Source organism: Myxocyprinus asiaticus, chromosome 39 (genome assembly GCF_019703515.2).
Source record: "Myxocyprinus asiaticus isolate MX2 ecotype Aquarium Trade chromosome 39, UBuf_Myxa_2, whole genome shotgun sequence".
Taxonomy (NCBI): Eukaryota; Metazoa; Chordata; class Actinopteri; order Cypriniformes; family Catostomidae; genus Myxocyprinus; species Myxocyprinus asiaticus.
Window position 1 is genome coordinate 6386085 of NC_059382.1, and position 17695 is coordinate 6403779.

At 38.2% G+C, this 17695-nt stretch overlaps 1 protein-coding gene across 1 annotated transcript in view; it reads left to right on the forward strand.

Annotated features, from left to right (window-relative positions):
- LOC127429841 (roundabout homolog 2-like) overlaps positions 1-17695 on the forward strand; it is a 281922-nt gene that overhangs the window by 185762 nt on the left and 78465 nt on the right. Inside the window, exons 3-8 of the mRNA XM_051679117.1 lie at positions 1114-1271; positions 1575-1695; positions 2244-2382; positions 10299-10435; positions 15247-15371; positions 16877-17048. Of these exons, the coding sequence (XP_051535077.1) occupies positions 1114-1271; positions 1575-1695; positions 2244-2382; positions 10299-10435; positions 15247-15371; positions 16877-17048 (852 nt within the window). The remainder of the gene's footprint in view (positions 1-1113; positions 1272-1574; positions 1696-2243; positions 2383-10298; positions 10436-15246; positions 15372-16876; positions 17049-17695) is intronic.

The window sequence follows — 17695 nt, forward strand, 5'->3', positions numbered from 1 at the left end:
TAATTACATTTAATTTATAATCAATGAGATTAGTTAAATGCCATCACATTTATTTAATGCAGTTGACATTATAATATGACATTTTAATTGTTTCATTCATTTCTGTGTGATACAACGTTTTAAAGGATTATACCACTTTAACCAAGACTAAACTTTAAAAAGGAGTTTTCAGAATATGCCAAAAAGCAAAATAAACCACAAACAGCACCATAAAACAATTATAAAATTAATCCATATATTTGTTAGCTATAATCCAAATTATCAGTCTGCTTTCTGTGAAGAACAGACCCAAATTCAAGCCTTTTATTCAACAGTCTCCATCTGCCGCAGCGCCGTCGGGCCTGCTGTAACCATCAACCCCAGACCCAAGGCCAGTTTCTATGTAGAATCCGAATTTTCTTCCAACAATACGGTGGTGTTAAGATGTGAAGATGTTGTGTGCAGGTTGTTGATTCCTTGTATTTATTTACTGCAGATAAGGAGGTGACCTTATTTATGTTTTACAGTATTGGGTTCATTGTTATTAGTTATGGATGGAGGCGTAGACGTAGAGATGAAAGGGTGAGCATGGGTGATTAGTTGGCACAGATTTAGCCACACACCCACTATGTGTGTGTGTTCCTCTACCGAATGCATTTGAGTGACAGAAAGCTGAAGGGTATAATCTCTCTCTCTCTCTCTCTCTCTCTCTCTCTCTCTCTCTCTCTCTGTTTGTTCTTCTCTCTCGATTGGGAACCCCATTGTCCAATTAAGTTTTGCTTGTAGTCACCCCATCAAATTAAACTCACAAGCACACACTCCTGCAGATGGCTGCCTTCACACACAGCAAGATTTATGCCGTCTGTCATTACCGTGACCTTAAAATACTTAGCACGACTTTCAAACAGGTGTCTTTCCACACCCCTGTTAGATGTAAGCGAACATTCAAATGCTGTTGGAGCGTGTTAGCAGTTTAGAGGACTTAATGAAATGACATCTGTTTCAGCATAAAAGAACATTTATGTGTGCCTCAGGGATTGTAAGCATGACTAAATTTGCAAATGGTTAAAAGAACGAGTGAATGTATGAGTAGCTAATTCTCTCTCTTTTCCTCTTTCGCTCTTTCTCTCTCAGTATTACGAGATGATTTCAGACAGAACCCCACAGACGTGGTGGTGGCCGCTGGAGAACCAGCCATCTTGGAGTGTGTCCCCCCTCGTGGACACCCAGAACCCACCATCTACTGGAAGAAAGACAAAGTCAGGATCGATGAGAAGGATGACAGGATTAAGGTGAGAACCATATATAGGTGCTATTTACCCAGGTCATGTGATTGTATTGTCTTTATTAAAACACATAAGACACACAGTCGTTTTTCAGCTGAGTTCTAAATGTTTCCAAACTAAACTAGTAAAGGAAAGTCAAGCACAATGCCAACAAGCTTTTCATGCATGGATGGGTGAATGATAGATATATGGATGAATGAATGATACGGTAGATGGATGATAGATTAATTAATTGACATAGATAGATAGATGGATGGATGGTTGGATGGATGTGTAGCACTGATGTATTGTTGTGACATTCCTCTTCAGATCCGTGGTGGGAAGCTGATGATCTCAAACACGAGAAAGAGTGACGCTGGCATGTATATTTGCGTAGGCACCAACATGGTCGGTGAGAGGGACAGCGAGACAGCCCAGGTCACCGTGTTTGGTATGCACCATCTGTGATCTTTGTCTTTTTTTTTCTCTCTTTTTTTTGTCTGTTTACATTTAAGCATTTTATCAAAAGTAACTTACTGTGAATACAAGGTGTACAATTTAATTCCCTGGCAATTGAACCCACAATCGAAGACGTGTAGCATCCTGGTCACAGTTCTCAGAGCTTTCCAAACCTCAAACAAGACACAGAATTTTAAACAATGTTTTAGCCATGCTCCATAAATGTTTTGCATCCCAGCTCATTGATATGCTTTTGTTAGCAAGCAAGTTTGAATGATACATGGAGCAATTTGATGAATGGAATCATGATGTTTTTTCCATCGTGAGAGAATGTGTCATGCTTAATTCCTCTTTTATGCCTGTGAATTCGTGTTAGTCTTGCTGGGACAAACAAGTGTGTCACGCTCTTACACAATAAAGCAGTTCACTGTGAGAGCCACTGTTCTATCTGTCTGAATGAGTCAACACTGAGTCACCACGAGTGAACGAATGAGTCTTCGTATTTCTTATGTCCTTTTCCCATCTGTGTGTCTTTTACAGAGAGGCCAACATTTCTACGGCGGCCCATTAACCAGGTGGTTCTGGAGGAGGAGGCAGTGGAATTTCGCTGTCAGGTGCAAGGAGACCCACCGCCTTCCGTTCGCTGGAAAAAAGATGACATTGACGTCCCCCGCGGGAGGTGAGACAGGAACATGCTGGCAGAGACATCTGCCAATCAAAAGCATTAGTTCAACCCTCTATTCAAGCAGCCTGTGATGCAGGTGTAGATCCCCATGCTGAGGTCCATTTGAAGAAAACTGAGCTCTGTCCTGGGGCCCCCCTGCTGATAATATAAGCTTGAGCTGCGCAATTGGCCTCAGTGGTTGGCATTTTTTTGCTCTGTGCTGAGGCCCTTAGGTAAAAACAGGTGAGCTAACAGATATTCAGGTGAGACTGCAGGTGGACCAATGCAGGTGAGGTTCTGGCATGGAAAAAGAGAAGTCACACAGCCTCAGGCCTCTTCATTCAAACTCTGATGGGGTTGAAGAGAGAGAGAAGGAAAGGATGAAAACAGTTTTTGACAAAGATCACCCTTCAGGCAGTTCAAAAAAAATAAAAAAATAAAAGATTTAGTCATGTACCAGATACATTGTGTCAAAAGCAATACATTTTGGACCGAATTCAGTGAAGAAAGACAAGATAAGAAGGAAACAATAATTGGTTTGTCAACCTATAGTTTTAGTTATTGGCTTTGGTTTGGAATAGCATACTAGCCTAATACTTTTACATACTATTTTTGCAGTATATTGTACGTATGAACAGTATCCCATTTTTCTGTATGCATATAATACCCAGATGACCTACTACACAAAATTCAATAACAATAGATTGACAAAAATGTGCTGCCTATAACAAAGAACATTTTAAATATCTTTTTTTTTTTTTTTTTTACTAATTATTTGATCAGACTGCCAATGGTTAAATCATTTATGCACAAAATTGAACAAAAAATGCAAAATAGCCATTTCTTCTTTATTAAGATGATACCTAAATCCAACATGATGAGTTCATGTGACAAAAACATTGCATAGTACTGCTTAAATAGTTTATTGTGGAATGATGCCTACTGTTTCACTTCCTGTTTCACACACACTTTTTTTTTTTTTTAATAGTAGGGATTATATTAAATATACTCCGCAAAATAGTAAGCTAGTATTTAAATATGAACATAACCATTTACTGGTCAATATAGTGTGCAACAGTTCATGTCCTCTTTTTCAGCCATTCAGCAAGTATTTTTCCCATTATTTTATTTTTGTTTTTATTTATTTTTTCCATAAGGATTTCACCATATCCTTAATAAAATAGTTCTAAGCCATGAACCAAACCAGACTGCTCTGTGGTGAATTGCACCATTTCAAAGTTATATACAAATATAAAAAAAATATTTGAAAATCAGACAAAATGACAAAGGTACAAGACTGTGTACTTAATGTCTTTAATGAGGGAATATATATAACTCTGGAACAAATTAAGAGACCATTCCAAAATTATCAGTTTCTCTGGATTTACTATTTATAGGTATGTGTTTGAGGAAAATGAACATTTTTGTTTTATTCTATAAACTACTGACAGCATTTCTTCCAAATTCCAAATAAAAATATTGTCATTTAGAGCATTTATTTGCAGAAAATGACAACTGGTCAAACTCACTAAAAAGATGCAGTGTTTTCAGACCTTGAATAATGCAAACAAAACAAGTTAATATTCATTTACTATGATAATACTAATGTTTTAACTTAGGAAGAGTTCAGAAATCAATATTTGGTGGAATAACCCTGATTTTCAATCACAGCTTTCATGCGTCTTGGCATGCTCTCTACCAGTCTTTCACATTGCCGTTGGTTGACTTCATGCCACTCCTGGTGCAGAAATTCAAGCAGCTTGGCTTTTGTTGATGGCTTGTGGCCATCCATTTTCCTCTTGATCACATTCCAGAGGTTTTCAATGGGGTTCAGGTCTGGAGATTGGGCTGGCCATGACAGGGTCTGGATCCGATGGTCCTCCATCCACAACTTGATTGACCTGGCTGTGTGGCATGGAGCATTGTCCTGCTGGAAAACAAATTCTCAGAGTTGGGGAACATTGTCAGAGCAGAAGGAAGCAAGTTTTCTTCCAGGATAACCTTGAACGTGGCTTGATTCATGCGTCCTTCAAAAAGAGGAATCCACCCGATTCCAACCTTGCAGAAGCACCCCCAGATCATCACCGATCCTCCACCAAATTTCACAGTAGGTGCGAGACACTGTAGCTTGAAGGCCTCTCCAGGTCTCCGTCTAACCATTAGATGACCAGGTGGAGGATCGGTGATGAGATATCTATCTATCTATCTATCTATCTATCTATCTATCTATATATATATATATATATATATATATATATATATATATATATATATATATATATATATATACAGTAGGAAGAGAGTTCTGAGGTTCTGAGAGAGCAGCAGTCATTGAATCAAAACAGTATCAAAGATAGACTGCTCCAAACATGCCTGTGTGTGTCTAAAGTCAACAGATAAGGATGCGGGCAGCGGCTGGGTTTTTGAGTGCTATCATGCCTTGCTTGTTTGCCCCTGTCTCTGATATGGTACGGGTCACCAGGCCACGAGCTCATACAAGCAATCACAGCCAAAATAAACTACTCCATTTATGTGTACCTTTCCCACATCCTCCATATCTGCACAGATTTCAGACTACTCATATTCAGAGTATATTGGAATGTAATGTGAGTTCTAGAACAAATCAGGGGTTTGTTTCCCAAAGGCCATCTATGGTCGCAAGTTCCATTGTTACCAACATAGTTCAACGATTTGGTGTTTCCCGAAACTGTAGCTCCAACGGACATTTGCAAACAACATCGCGAATTGTGTGGTTGGAACTACAGCTTTTTACTTGTGGTTAGAAGCATAGTTTCTTGTTAGTTTGCTGTGTAGGCATCATTTGTCTTCACTGAGGGTTCTATATGTTTAAATTAGTTATTATAATTTAGTATTTGCGTACGTTATTAGTCCACACCCTGAGTAATGTCAACAATGACAGCTCTATGTTGTTGAACCCACGTGGTTCAAATGATGGATGTGCTACTACAGTTTCGGGAAACAGCTGTGATTAGCTGGTTAATTTCTCTATCAATGTATCGTACTACGGTGGTTACGCAGTGAGTTACGTCATTGTAAGGGAAAAGCACCCATGGTTGATTTTTGTTCAATACTTTCTAAATGAGGAGTTCACCCAAAAATTGACATAATATTTCATTAATATTTCATAATAAACCTTCTGAAGCTGGGTGACAGTTTTTTTTTTTTTTGTTGTTGTTGTGAGAAACGGAATGAAATATTTAAACCAATGCATAGTCAAACAAACATAATTTTTATTTTGGGTAAACTGTTCCGTTAATATTTTAACAATATTTGTTAGTTAATTGATGTCATCCATTATAATTATATTCCAATCCTATAGTGTGTTTGCTAAACTGTACAACTTAATAAGATTAAGATATAATTACTTTACCACGTTCCTTTTGTTCAGATTGCAAATGTTGTCAATGAAGAGTGTTAGGTTTGAGTGAAGAGTTTTTTTGGTTTATTAGTTTTGTAAGAAACAATTAGATTAATCTACATTATTCAGCTGTCAGCTAAAACACACATAGTAATTAATTCAAGTGAGCACTGCAATCACTATCTGTCAGGTAATAATTCAACACGGTTCTTCTCTTTTCTTTCTGAGAAGCATATCAAGAAATTAATTAGGTTTAGAGAAAGAAACAATGACAATCTAATAATGAAATAACTTACAGCAATGTGGAACGTAATTAGCACAAGACCCAGACTAGACAAAACACATGTCTGGTGGAATTATTTTATTTCCTGACTGTAAAGAAGCAGATTATTTTAATTTTGACATTCTCAGCCATCGCCCGTCGAGCAAAATCACTTGTATTCTCTCTCTTTTTCTCGTTCTCCCTCTCTCTATCCTGATTATGTAGATGTCTGACTTCAAAGAGCTTGCATATTTGGTAGATAACGGGTTGGCAACCAGTTGACCTTTAGGTTATACAATCACACAGAGAAACGCGCCACCCAGATAAGTATTTGCTTAGAAGTGGCGCTACACATTAACTCGTCACACGTCATTTTATTAGCATTTAAATGGGGAGTGACAACTTTTAGAAGACACAGGTAAAAAAAATACAATAAAAAAATAGAATACTTTGTCTGCATGCAAAGCCTCTGCTCTTTGAAATATTACATTTGCTTTGTTTTTGTTTTTGCCCTTTTAAGGAATAGTTCACCTAAAAAGGAAAACTGTGCCATTTACTATATTATTGTTATTGTTATTGTATATTGTTCTAAACCCATCTTCACTGAAAATGTTTCCCTTGGCCATAGCTTTCAAATCACATTTATGCTTGTACATAGTCAGACGTAGACCCGTTTTGAGGTTAAGTGTTAGGTCAGGGTTAAGGTTAAGGTCAGTCCTGTTTTTTGTTCTTATTAGAGCTTGACAGCCCCTGGTCACTATATGCTTTCATTGTATAAAAAAAGAGCAGTGGAACTTTCTTTAAACCTTCTCTACGGTTTCAAGTGGCAACTTTTGTAAGGGCAAGTCAGGTTAACTAGAATAACGCTAATAATGTTTGAATGAAAGCAGAAGGAGAACGACACTGTGCAGAAGCTAAATACACCGATGTATCAAATGGCTTACTGACAGAGCCTCCGGCAAAGTCTGACGTGATTGGAGACAGAAAGAGGGAGAGAGAGACTAAAGAAACAACATAAACAGATGCAAATCAGATTTCGTACCATTAACACTAAATGTTGTATAAATCAAGCCACTGCCACATACATACAGACACACACAGAAACAGTAGCTCTTTCTCTGTGCTTCCTCTGAGAGCAGAATCTGTTCTCTATTAGCAAAGGAATGCAATAACACATGGAACAAGGCAATGCTGAGGAGTACAGTACACTATATTGGCCTCTAAAAAGCATGCGTACGCAAATTATGTGGCATGTATTGCTGACAGATTCGGGGTGTAAACATTTGCAGACACAGCTCTGAGTGTCTTTTCCTAGTTAATTTGTACTTTGGAGCTCGGAGTTTCCGTGAAAGTCTGTTCCAAATGGCGTGGTGTTAGTTTGAGGAGTTAATGAGTTTATATCTTACATCTACCAAATATGAACAGCACAGGCATTTTGATAGCAGCAAACATTTGTGAATATCTTCAGAGCTCATATCAAGCAGGAGGGCAAAACCTATAAAAGTCCTTAAACATATAAATTGGAGTTTTGTGGCTTTTAGTCCATGTTGTTACATTTGAAGCCTGTATGCTTGTGCACTCCTAAAAAATTTAAGCAGATATACAGACTTAAAATATATAGTCTTTCTCTTTAGTGAAAACAGAGCAAAAATACTGATGACTCATGTTAACTACACAGATTTTTGTTCAAGGCAAGGCAAGTTTATTTATATAGAACATTTCATGCACAATGGCAATTGAAAGTGCTTTACATAAAAATGATAAAGAAAATACAAGATAAAATACATTTCAAAATCAATTAAGAACAAAAAAATAAGAATAAAAAGTAATGGTAACACTTTCTATGAAGCCCATATTTATAATGCATTGTAAAGGCATTATAATGCATTAGTAATGACTCATAATACAGCTTATAACATGTTATTACTTCTCATAAATTATTGTAACCACAATTATAATGCATTATAATACTTACCTTTTCATAGATATACCTTAAATGCATTATAACACAAGCAACATCCAATTTTATGTGCAGAAGCTATAATGTATTATACTGTATATACTGTAGTTGTGATATATGTAATAGGTAGGCTTTAAGTAAAGTGACAAAAGCAATGTCTTCTTATAAACATCCATAAGATATTTTTAAGTGGCTATAAGACATTACAAGTCATGCTAGAAGTTATATACATTACACATGCACAAAATACAAAATAACACAAATTCAATGTAAATTTTGAGATATTACAAAAAACACTTGTAAAGCTTCAAGGTTAAAATATATCAGAAAAATGTGGCACATGTTCTCAGCCCTGTTTCTGGTGGAAAGGTGGATCTCAAGTGACAGATAGTAGACAGAGTGTTGTCTAGCTGTCAGACAAATACCGCCATGACACAGCTCCCACATACACTTACACAAGAAATCCCAATTATAGCAACATACTATAAAGAAGACCAACCTGCAAGGCCTGTCAACATCTCAACCACACTTTCACCTCAAACACACACATTCACGCACAGCTCATCACCTTTGGCTGTCAGTCTCCAGTACATTGTCCTCCTGAAGTACCAGGGAACTGCCAGAGAGGTGGAGATCAGTAAGACTGGATTCAACATCTCAGATCCCTCTCTGACCTGGAATCGGCCTGTCTCTATGATTAGCTCGGAGATACTCCTCCTTCTCATACATACACAAACACACAGACACACAAACACAAGGATGCATTGGATGTCTCATAAATATTGGAAGCATCTGTGGTTCCAGTTGAAAGCCTCCTCCTTCTCTGTAGAGTGTGTCATTGTTGAATAATTGATCTTGCGCTGTCTTAGCTGTTTCTATACTGTGCCTCTGAATATACTGGATTTGCCTCATCTGGAATTCTAAATAACATCTGCTATGATCCACTACAGATTACAGAATACATGCTATAAAATGTAATTTGTAACGTATTCCGTTAGATTACTCAAGGTCAGTAACGTATTCTAAATACTTTGGATTACTTCTTCAGCACTGGTAGATTTTTTCACTTGTTTTGACTATAAAAACTCTGCCAGTACAGTAAGACAAAATACACGTTAAAATACATTCTCTGAAAAACCTAAATATCTTATGCAGTGTTGTTTCTAAAACAAGATAAATCAAACTGATCTTGTTTTAAGGATTTTTAGATATTTTTACAGGAAAACAATAAAACAATTATCAAGAATATGATTTTTGCCCTAATATCAATGGTCTTACTAGAAAAATAAATTATGATCCAACATGAATTTTCTTAATAAAAATATGATCGTGTCTGGTAACGTGCATGTCAAATGGCTAGAAATAGCATTTTAGCTTAGCGTAAAGCTGACAATTTACACAAGGTTTATTTCTATTCTTCTGCTCCAAACTTACTTCAAACTTACTTCTCTGTCTGCTCGTATGAATGTAACACTTCATAAGAAAGTGTTTCACCGCTGTTCAAATGCACTTTGGATCGCATCATTTATATGTATACATTTTTCCATCTGAAAGGACTAAATATTAAATGAAACAAATGACAATAAAATACAAAGTAATGTCTTCAGTAATCAAAATACTTTTTGAATGTAACTGTATTCTAAATACCAATGATTTAAATTGTAACTGTTGTGTAATACAGTTACTTATATTTTGTATTTTAAATACGTAATCCCGTTACATGTATTTAGTTACTCCTCAACCCTGGCTATGATGCACTGTCAATTTTAATGGGCACACAAATGTCATGGTTCCACATTTGCTGCTTAATTAAACATTGACCATGGATGAAATGTGAGCTGGTGCCCATTTGGATTCTTACTCCATGGGATGAAATTACTCATATAATACAGTGGGGTCTACTTCTGAAAATGCTTCTGTTTTAAATTTTTCTAATTTGATACAGTATCCAGTTCTATTTTAAATTATACTGTCAGCATGACAATTTGAGTAAAATGTTGAATTCAAAATTTAATTTGAATTTGGTATGTCACTCTTTTGCTTAAATGACAGCATGCACTTGAGCTGGCATGGACTTCACAAGTTTGTGTAATTCCCGATGATCCATGTTATCCCAGCATGATTTGAAAATGTGCCAAAAAGCATTTTATGTGCTTCAATGGAAGCAAGTAAATCTGACCTTTCAAATGAAGGAGTTAACATTTTCTTCACAAAACAATAAAGCTTTGTTTGTTTCCAGGTTTAAATGAAAAAAATACCAGATTATTAATGTTCAACCCCACTTTCTCTATATGTACATTGCTATAATCTTCTGTTCATATGTATTTCAGGTATGATATTAAATATGACAAGGATGACTTTTTGCTGAGGATAAAGAAGGCAGTAGCTGGGGATGAAGGGACATTCACCTGCGTGGCCGAGAACCGAGTGGGCAAAATGGAGGCATCCGCCACCCTCACGGTTAGAGGTCAGTGAATGTCCGAGACCCCCATGCAGTTTAAATCACACTACTTACAACTTCAAAACTTCACTGGGTTCGGTGGCATACAAGAGGGAGTCAAACATCACAATGTTTGAAGCTTTCCTTTCAAAACGCTAGGGTTAGGTTAGGGTTTAGGTTAGATGAAAGGCAGGGTTAACCCTAACCCTGCCTTTCATATGAATCAGAAGCATATATCTGGTCATTTGCCCACTATTGAGAGAGCTACTAATCTATATTTCATAATTTTTTTCCTCGAGAAGTAAACAAAACCTAACATTAGTGTCATACAGAGACCCAACAGGGTGTTTGTGCTGATCTGGGCTATTTGACTATTGTAAGGCTTCCCTTTACTGGAAATCTACCACAGTATAATGTGTTTTGGGTTAGTCTCTGTCTAACATAGTGATATAACCTCCTGACGGGCCGCAAATGAACTCCTGAAGTGTAATTTAAGTGTGTGGGGGGGGGGGGGGGGGGGGTGCTGATCTTGCCCTGAGCAAGATTCCTTTTTATTATTTACAGCCCCTAGAATGGAGGTCACCCACCCCCCTCTACACATACACATTATCTCTACTGTTCCACCATGGCTATGGAGCCCAAACCAGCAAAACTATTTCACAGTTTACTGGTGCAGACCAACCTCGCAAAGCCCAGCCCGGTTGGGCAATGTTAATATTTTTTTTTCCCCCACAGTAATCGCCCTCTTTTGCCTTCCACCTCTTCTCCGTTTACCTTCTCTCCTCTCCACATTAAATCAAACTGCTTAGATGCTCCATGGAGGGCTTTAAAATCTCGCAGGGGGGGTTGATGGCCTTCATGAGGGGGCTGATACCACCAAAAGGGACCAACATCAATTTTCAGCCCTTTTAAATGTGAGATTTACAAGCTGGCAGAGTTCAGCCGTGAACATAGCATGTTACACAGGCTTGCTTTTGAGAGAAGGAGAGAGAGAGAGAATGAAGTAAAAGAGAGGACAGCTCTGAGCGTGATTGCTCCTCCTTAATGTCAATATGGCATCAACCCCCTCGACAGCTGAACTACTGCATTAAATATGAACGGTGCTTTTCTTTGTCAGCTGGTTTCTTTCGATCCTTCTTTCTCTCTTTCTCACTCTCTCTCTCTCTCTCTCTCTCTCTCTCTCTCTCTCTCTCGACCATTCCGTCAATATTGTTCACAAATTCTGTCTTGCTGGTTCAACTTCCTTGCTGAGAGCTGTGTATATAAAGACCTCATTAATGCAGGTGAAACAGATTTCATAGTAGAGTGCCCAAATTGTATCCCGGACAAGCCCCCAAATTTAATGACCTCTTATGGAAAGAGTCAAGGAGGAAAGACCGTAGGACTATAGGTTTTGTTTTTCTCAGCAAAACCAATACATCAGCAAAACCAATAATCAGCAAAAACTCTATACATTGCTGACATGGTAAAAATAGATTATGTCTTACATGGCCACAAGGTGGCGCTAATCCAGATTAGAATTGCTGATTTTAAGAGATTCAAGTGAAAGGTGTAGGGAAGTATGCAATGTGAATGTGAAATAAATAAAATCTAAGCATTTCTTATCTCCTCTTCTCCTTGCATCTCTGCTGTGAAATCTGTCTCTACCGCCAACACTGTGCTGAAATGATATGCCCAAAGACACATTACCATTGTTCATTCTGAATTTGATTTATTTTGTTCTTACTTGTTTTCCCTTTCACTTTCTTCTTTGTTTGTCTTTTCTGTTTGTGTGTCTGTATTTTTTTCATTTTGTGAATATTTTTTGTTCACTCCACCATTGTTGTGTCTTCAGCCCGCCCTGTTGGTAAGTACCCATCACAGTCACTCCTCCATACTGCATGTTTTCCCTCTGCCTTCTGTGCTCCTTCCTCCCTTCCTGCTGCACACACATGCACAGCAGTGGCTCAACTCTTGAACTAACCCGGTTGAGGTTCTTAATGATGCTTCATTACTCCCTTTTCCATGCTTATGTACTTTCTCAGGTAATGTTCAGTGTAGCACCGGATACCTTACTAACCTGTGGATGTACTAACTACCTCTTTTAAAGGGCTGTATCGTGATAGTACTGCCAATATTGCTTATTAAATGAGTGTGTGTGTGGATGTACAGTATGCGCATTTGAGTGTGTTTTGCTCAAAGCTTTGTGGCATCCACTGAATATAATACAGCATTTTCCCCATAAAACTAACACAGCCATCTGTAAAGACATACGTTTTGCAGTGGATAGAGTTAAAAATTCCTGGGTTTTTAATATTATGATTAATCAGTCTGTGTTTTTGAATCAAATACTTGAGAGGGTCTTCAATTAGTCATGTCAGTTTCTGATACTTTTATCGTCTGAGAGAGAACACGTGTGTTTCCTGTTCTCATATGTGTTTGCTAGTGTTTACATACAGCTCTTGGATTTGTTTAGTTGTGAACTCTCCTCAACACAGGACAGATGTTCTCAGTCATTAATGGAATATAGGAGCTGCCCAGCCATTCAGTTCTCAGAAAGCTGCATCCACCCAGCAGTCTCTATCCAATGAAAAATCCCACTGATTGGACATAAAGAACGTACAAGAATGTAATGAATCACAGTTTATTTATGATAATCTTTGTTCTTCTCTTTATAACCCTGCGTGTAACAAATAGGCTTGGGGCATTAGTGTCTGTACAGGTTTGTCCATTCTTATGAGGGCCAAATGTTTAAAAATGTCCTCACAAATATGGCAAAACATGTCAAGAACTGACTTAATAGGGCATTTGAAGTGGTCCTTACCATTTGAAAAGCTTATAAAGTGACTGTATTGTGTTTTGTTTAAAATCTAATAATGTCAACAGGTTTGTGTGATGGTCAGGTTAAGGGAAAGGTGTAGTTTATAGTGAATATTAGTATCTTGGTGTGAAAACCATTATGTCTATGAGAAGTTCTCACTAAAATAGCCTCTTAGGTCTGTGTTTGTGTATGTGAGTGCGTGTTTTCACCCTTTCCCACAAAGCCAGCCAAAGAGGGCTTTAACACTCAACTGCATGATGAAGTGGCGTGTCCAAGTCATTAAACAGTCACTTTGAGTGAGTGGCATCAGTAAATCGCCATCTTTCGTGCCTTGTGCATGAAAGCTCTAGTGCCGAATGAAACTGGGCCAAACTGTGATTTAAAGCCTTAGTGTGACGCCCAAACTCACAGAAGTTCCCGTGCCACCGCATGCCCAGATTGGGAAGCCTGTAAATCTGCCACCATCTGTAACTTGCCCGAATGTGTCAGCCTTAGTCAAGTACAGCCTGACAAAAGAGGGATCAGCCACATAAATCACAAACACTTTCAGACTTTCCTTGTCCACAGTTGCCAGCTGCACCAACTGTACCGGGGCTCATTTAGGGATCAAAATAGAGGGCAGAGTGTTTTTTGCGGTCAGACCCCTTTCTTCTGTAGATAGGCATACCATGAGTAATGGTTTTCCCGCTAAAAGAGCTGAACTGCTTGGAGTCCTGCATCTAGATTTATTGTTGTGGCTGCCAGTTTAAAACTAACACAACAACAAAATGCTCAATTTTCATGATGGTTGTTGTTTTTGGTCCAAGATCTCAACATGTTTTGAACCTCATGACTGTAAAGTATAATTTTTTTTAACAATAGTACATACTGCGTTTGCTTTTTTGGCTCAAATGATTGATTGTAGGGTCGTAGTCCAGAGTTGCTAACAGAAGCAAATCTATCTTTTATTTAGGTCAGCAAAAAAAAAAAATCTTTCAATATAAAGACCTTTGCGATATCCTTGAAACCCAATTGTAAATGTTCCAGTGAGTGCTACTGCTCTGCAATAACATTTTATCTTCTCACATGCTCCTGCTGCCATTTCTTGCCTTTGAAGACTCAGAGAAACCAACTTTTTTGACTGTTGGTGCTCTAACCTTCTCATTAAGGAGAAAGTATAGGTGACTCAATGTCAAGGGGAAAGTTTGGATCTCTCTTTCTGAATTTTGATGTCATTTTAAGGTCAGGTTAGACAGGGAAAGTAAGGAAGATGGTACTTTTAATTGGTTTATTTGAATTTGCTCTGCATGAATGTTGGCTGGGTTTCTGTGCTGGGTGACTTGAGAGGTTAAAATACTTGGCTAAGTGTGACGCATAAAGCGAAATGAAAATCTTATTCTGTGAGAACTTGACCCATTTGGCTCTTAGAACAAAGAATGACTTCCATTTCAATATAAACATATTTGATGTTTTCTAAGCTTGTCCAGCTTGTGGCGTTTGCTTGTATTTTACTGTTTGCAATAAGATAACGATGGCAAGGTTCAATATGGAGTATGAGCTACTTCATGTTCTTCAAATGGATAGAGTAGGCCATTTAAAGGGTTAGTTTACCCAAAAGTGAAAATTCTGTTGTCATTACAACAGGAAATAGTTTCTGTGCAGGTTCTGGGTGTGGTGTTCTCACATTCTGTAGCTTCTCTTCCATGTGTCCTAATCGGAATGAATCCACCCTTCCCTCTGATGTTGTGACCGTGCCTGAAAGCTGTTTGTCATTCATTCGGTACCGCCAACCACGGCCCCACCTGGATGAATGGCTTCCTGTTGCTGTCCTTGCTGTTTGTGGTCAAAGCAAACAGATAAACTGAGAGGTTGAATGCTGTCAGAAATGGGCTGATGCATGGAAGCTCTGTCTCAGTGTCCTTGGCAGCCATTGCCTGTGGGTGCCTGACATTTCCAGTGATGGCCAGTGATTAGCGTGTGTGTGTCTGTGTGTTTTTTGTATTTGAGGGTGTGTGTTGCAGTGGTAATATAATATTCATGTTTTCGGTTTTTGACTCAGCTGCACCGCAGTTCGTGATCAGGCCGCGAGACCAGATTGTGGCGCAGGGACGCACCGCCACCTTCCCCTGTGAGACCAAAGGGAACCCGCAGCCGGCGGTCTTCTGGCAGAAAGAGGGCAGCCAGGTAAAAACGCCTCACACATCACATTAGGGATGGGCAATATACAGTTTAAATCTATTTACTGGTTGAAATGTGTCCAATGGTAGAATAAATAAAAAACAAATACATGATAGAGGGATTTTCTTCAGAATCAAAGCAAGAACTTATATGTTGAACTACAAAGAGAGATGCCTCATTTTTTGCTTGGATAAAAAAAAAAAAAAAAAAAAAAAAAATGCTGAAAAGATAAAATTGATAAAACGTTACTTCGATAATTAATTATCTGTTTGATAAAGTTTCATTGCAATGGACATAACAGGTCTATAATTACTTTGGACAAGGAAACTTCCACAATTTTTTATTATTATTTTTGCATCACTTCAAATGTGAAAATGTGCATGTCGTAATATACAGTATATTGTTATTTACTGAAAAAAGTTTTTTTTTTTTTTTTTTTTTTTTTGTGCATATATCGCCCACCCCTAAATCACATTTAAATAGTTGTTGGAGCTATGGCTTAGTGATTTGCACACAGTGTTGTGCAGAGTTGATAATGTGTGAAATGAGGGTTTGAACCTGGCTTGTATCATGTCCCGATATTAAGCTGCAAAATATGCTGAGATATGAGAAAGTGTTTTTACATTGAGAAAGTTACACATTTCACCTTTAAGTAAAATATGAATGTATTTGGCAAAAGGCAAAATTAAAACAGTTATTGAGTTATGAGGGCCAAGAAGAAGCCTCTCAGTCATACTTGAGGATAATGGACCCGGCATCTATCATTTGTGAGAGGCTAATAAAAAAAAAATTAAAAAAGACAGCCAGAAAGAAAGAAAAAAAATATAACATCGTTTGGAGCATAATTTGGAGCATTAAAGTCATTATGTGTAATTGAATCCAGCTAATGCCTTTCAATTTTTGTTGGTCACCTATGAGGACTCAGAAATGAAAAGAGAAAGAGAGAAAATGAAAGGACGGGTGGAGAGATCTCCAGGATATAAAACCTTGAGGTGGATGTGAGGCCTAAGTTGATGAAGGCCATTAATGAACCCCTCTCGTTATCTCCCGTAATTAGCAAACGGTCTAAACTGACCGCTGGTGGTTAATTATTTTTGAATCTTCTGGCTGTCTTCCTTTCCAACAGATTTCATTTCAAACACAACAGCCATGTCAGACAAAGTGAGTAAACAACGCAGCCCAGAGTAATTATGGAAGTCATTTAGACACAATGGATACTTGCAGTCAGGGATACACAGTCAGGGTTAGCATAACTGTTAGCATAAGCTCTTTCAGCGGTAAGCTATTGTGTCAAGCAATTTTCAAAATTAAAGTAAAGCCATCTTAATTCCTTTAGGAAAATTTTGATAATACTGTGATAATTTGCTTTCTCTAATACAAGAATGTCATCTCTAGAGAGTTTTGATTCAAAGAGATAACAGCTTGGCCCAAACAATTCAAGAACTGCAGGTTCCAAGCAAATTTCTCCTGAAGACTTTTCACACTTTTTTGTCTTTCCTTCGTTTGTGTAGAACCTACTGTTTCCAAATCAACCGCAGCAACCCAACAGTCGATTCTCTGTGTCGCCCAGCGGAGATCTCACCATCACCGCAGTCCAGCGGGCCGACGCAGGGTACTATATCTGCCAGGCCCTGACAGTCGCAGGCAGCATCCTGGCCAAAGCCCAGCTTGAAGTCACAGACGGTAAGCAGTGGGGCAGACCGGAGCATGACGGGGCTTCGGGAATGTGAAAGTGGTTCTTGGTTAGCCAATGTTTATTCTTTGCTTTTTGGTTTACTGTTCCAGGACTGTATTTTGTTGTTGTTGTATTTTTGAGTCATTTTCCAAACCCGTCCTGATTATTAATTATTACAATTAATGTATTATTTTTTAACTGATTATGTTTAACTAAATATGGCTATTAAATATTAACCCCCCATCCCACCCTCCCTTTTAGCTCTCTTTCATTTTCTCTCATTCAAAAGTTAGCCTACACTTTTTATATCCTAAACAAACGAAGGCCTTGATTCCCCTACACAAAACCGCTGGTAGAAAGACAAATGTAATAAGAAAACCACTTCTGTTGCCTCTAGATCCACATTAAGAGCTGAATTGGAATCTGGCCTTGAGCTCTCCCCACGCTGCATTGATTCAGCCGCGCTATGTGCAAAAACTAGCAAGCCTGACGACCCTGAATTCTGCTCGCGTTTGAATATAACAGGAGCACGTCTCTATGAACTTCTTCCGACAGGAGGAAAACTTCATTTTAGCTTAAGAAGGGAGTGAGAACAAGCGTCCTTGAAAACTTCAGATACTGATGATGGAAAAATGTCTTTGGCAACAATAGCGAG